The sequence below is a fragment of the Brachycentrus maculatus genome, unplaced genomic scaffold, assembly GCF_059751285.1.
Source record: "Brachycentrus maculatus isolate JH-2025_06_01 unplaced genomic scaffold, ASM5975128v1 h1tg001516l, whole genome shotgun sequence".
NCBI classification, from domain to species: domain Eukaryota; kingdom Metazoa; phylum Arthropoda; class Insecta; order Trichoptera; family Brachycentridae; genus Brachycentrus; species Brachycentrus maculatus.
The window spans coordinates 1-3,730 of NW_028282150.1; the positions used below are offsets into that span (position 1 = coordinate 1).

At 38.1% G+C, this 3,730-nt stretch overlaps 1 protein-coding gene across 1 annotated transcript; it reads left to right on the plus strand.

Moving 5' to 3' along the window:
* Positions 1-845: 845 nt before the first annotated feature.
* Positions 846-1,278, plus strand: LOC148298898 (histone H3). Its single transcript, XM_088276552.1, has one exon. The coding sequence runs from the start codon at positions 846-848 to the stop codon at positions 1,257-1,259; it is 414 nt and encodes a 137-aa protein (XP_088132678.1). The 3' UTR covers positions 1,260-1,278.
* Positions 1,279-3,730: the final 2,452 nt, after the last annotated feature.

The window sequence follows — 3,730 nt, forward strand, 5'->3', positions numbered from 1 at the left end:
TCCCAACCCCAACCCCAACCCCAACCCCAACCCCAACCCCAACCCCAACCCCAACCCCAACCCCAACCCCAACCCCAAAGGATGCGAATACTAAATGCTTCAAGCAAGAGACAATAAACTACCATATTCGATTAGCAATATCAAAATATATAGCCCTTTACTTAATCATATAATTAATTAAAATAAGTATATTAGATCATGAGACAAAATTTCTCAACCCTTAACAAAATACAACAAAATAAGAACCCTAATATCTTACAAATTAATAAAAACACTAATATGATAAGGGTTATTGCATATCTATTAAATTATTGCTTATAAATTTGAGGAAGATTCGTAAAGTTCAGATCGTAATAAACTCGTGAACTTTGAAATAAATTAATTTATAATTGCTAATAGTTTATTAACATTCTATTTGGTTTAATATCATATGTTTTCTTTTAATTTTCTATTTATATATTAACAGGGAGATGTATATGGAAGCATAAATTTTAACTTGTCTGTTTAGGAAAGAATTGAAATTTCCTTCGGTAGGAATTGTCATTGAGGGCCATGCTTTGTGATATATAGTCCTTGGGGCATGAGTCTTCAAGGCGGTGATTATTTGGGTGCATGCAAAAATAGAGCAAACCAGCGAAAATAGCAGCCTATGAACCACTGGAGATGAGGCTGACTCAATTTAGCCGATGGGTTAGGTCAAGAATGAGTGTCTTCATGAGCAGAAGACCTAGAAGGTGCCTGGGGAATCCAGCCAATGAGAATTAAATTAGATATAATAACAGATAACCCCAATTTTAAATAAAAAACAATGTGCTCTATTTTCATATTAATAGAAATACGATAACATGGCTCGAACAAAACAAACCGCCAGAAAGTCCACTGCTCAAAAGGTGCCTAGAAAGCAACTTGTTGCTCAAAAGATTGCTAGGAAATCAGCTCCCGCAGCTGTTGGCGTCAAGAAACCCCACCGATTCAAACCCGGAACAGTTGCCCTCAGAGAAATCAGAAAGTATCAAAAATCCACCGATTTGTTGATCAGAAAGCTCCCCTTCCAAAGAATGGTCCGAGAAATCGCCCACGAATGGAAGCAAGAACTCCGATTCCAGTCCTCCGCTGTGTTGGCCCTCCAAGAAGCTGCTGAAGCATACTTGGTCTCTTTATTCGAAGACACCAACCTTTGCGCCATCCACGCCAAGAGAGTCACAATCATGACCAGAGACCTTCAACTCGCCAAGAGAATTAGAGGAGATAGATTCTGATCTTTATTGCATCGTAATTCATCTACTCCTTTTATTAAACTCATCTACTCCCTATTAAATTGCGCTCAATAAATATTTGCGCTCTAAATCAATGCGATAATACTATTTAAATATGGGATCTAATTATTGTATTTATTTCTCTTTATTAAGTTTCCATTGCTTAATTAATCAATTTACTTCTATGCGCGTATGCAAGGTCTTGAACTCTACTAATGCAAAATATCCGCAAGTAGAGATCGAGATAAGTATCACACAGAGATTCATGCTTAATATATATGTTCAGGAGATATGCGCTTATGGCATTTGATAGAATAGATGTACTTCGAAATATTTAAATTTTGTTATTTCTTGAGCTTAACATTCCTTAACTTAATCCTCTATGAATTACTCCCATTTTATTGATACTTCACGAACTTAGTATATATTGACAATCCATTTCATATATATGTCTATCTTATTTAATAAACTTTTGAAATGTGAATGATTGTTATCCAAGTTACCTATGCAGCTCGCAGGTTTTTAATTAATTGACTATAATTATGTTCAGGAGATTATTATAATTGTTAGACAGCGCCCTTTTCGGCATAGTAATATGAAAATACTGATTGAAGATTTAGAAGTTGTCTTCCCCTATCCCCTCGTCTTCAATGAACAAATCTAATATATGACTCTCCTCAAAAGAACACTTGATGCGACTGGACATGCCATTTTAGAGATGCCCACAGGAACGGGTAAAACAATCTGTTTGCTCTCCTTGCTCACATCCTACATGACACATCGCCCTAAATACAAAAAGGTATCTATTGTTACCAATTCAGTTAGTCTATTGCACGAGGACAGTCGCAGAAATGGAAAAGACTCTCAAAGAAGTCAAAGGGCTCCTAAAAAAACGAGAAGAAGAAGAAAGGCATATTCAAATGGCATAAAAAACAAAAAGATTCTTCTGCATTGGCCTCACAGCCAAAAAAAACCTGTGTGTTCATAAAGATATTAAAAAATGGCGACAAAAATCTAGTGTTGAAGCTGAATGCAAGACTAGGACTGCGTAATGGGTCCGCAATCGCAAGAATTCCGCCGACACATAACTCTGCGAATATTACTAGAATTTTAAAGGGCTCAATGAAATATTCGAGAGGACCAATGAACATCAGGTCTTCACAATGGACGATCTCCGAAAGTATGGATAGGCAAAAGTTCAATGCCCTTATTATTCTTCCCGGGAAGCACTGAAACACGCCGATATTATCATATTCAACTACCTATATTTAATCGATCCTAAAATCTCCCCAAACTTCCTCAAAGAGCTCTCAAAGGATACAATCGTTGTTTTCGATGAGGCCCACAACATCGATGATATTTGCATCGAGTCTTACACAGTCAAGGTCAATCGCAACATTCTCACTGGCGCCAAGAACAATCTAGATCGCTTGGAGAATAAAATGGAAAGTGTCAAGGTTTCGTCTTAACAAAAATTTGAAGCCGAAGCTAAACGAATGCTGGCAATATTGAAATAAAAGAACGAAGCCGTCAAAGACATCAAGGAAGAAGACATCAAAGCAAGCGATAAGCTTGTCCCTGAACGAATTATGAATTCGCAAATGTATTTCAGCTCTCTTCGGCTGGTCGTCCAATTCCTGCGCAACAAAATAAAGTAAACAATTGTCAGGTATTACGATAACACCTAGTTCAGAAATTAAATGAGGCTCAACACGAATATTGAAGACTCATTTTTCAAGTTAGCGCCTGAAAAGCTATCTCAAATTCTGAATATGCTTTAGGTGACGGATGTGGAAGATGTTCAATCATTGTCGGTGATTACATTTTTCTGTGAGCTGATCTTCACCCATAAAGAAGGTTTTAAAATAGTCTTTCAGCCGCATCCGATGGATGGCAATATTGCTGACCCTGTGCTCACACTGTCCTGCTTGGATTGCTCATTGTCTATGAGGCCTATTTGGAAATCTTTTCCGTCAGTCATTTTAACTTCAGGAACAATCAGCCCAATCGATTTGTATCCAAGGATTTTGGACTTTAAGCCAGTAATTGCAAAATCCATTGACATATAAATCGGCAGAAACCCTATCCAGCCTATGATTCTGGCATCCACATGGGATCAAGAAACCCTAAGTTCGGAGTATACTCTGAGGAGCGATAAGAAGGTAGCAAGGAGCTATGGAGGGTTGCTGATATCTCTGTGCTCATTGGTGCCTGATGGAATCTTATGTTTTTTCCCTTCATATATGTACATGGAGCACATATTGAAGTAGTGGTATGACAGTGGAATTATTGCGCAGATTCTTGATCACCGAAGCCTCTTTATTGAGAAGAAGGACCCTATCGAGACTGAATAGAACATAATCAAGTACCGGAAAGCATGTGACATCGGAAGGGGAGGTATATTCCTAGCCATTGCCAGAGGGAAGATTGCTGAGGGTGTCGATTTCGAGGAGCATTATGGCAGATGCGTCATC

Bases quoted from the DNA above. Each gene is read 5' to 3' on its own strand.
- LOC148298898 (XM_088276552.1), top strand. From the start codon at position 846: ATGGCTCGAACAAAACAAACCGCCAGAAAGTCCACTGCTCAAAAGGTG.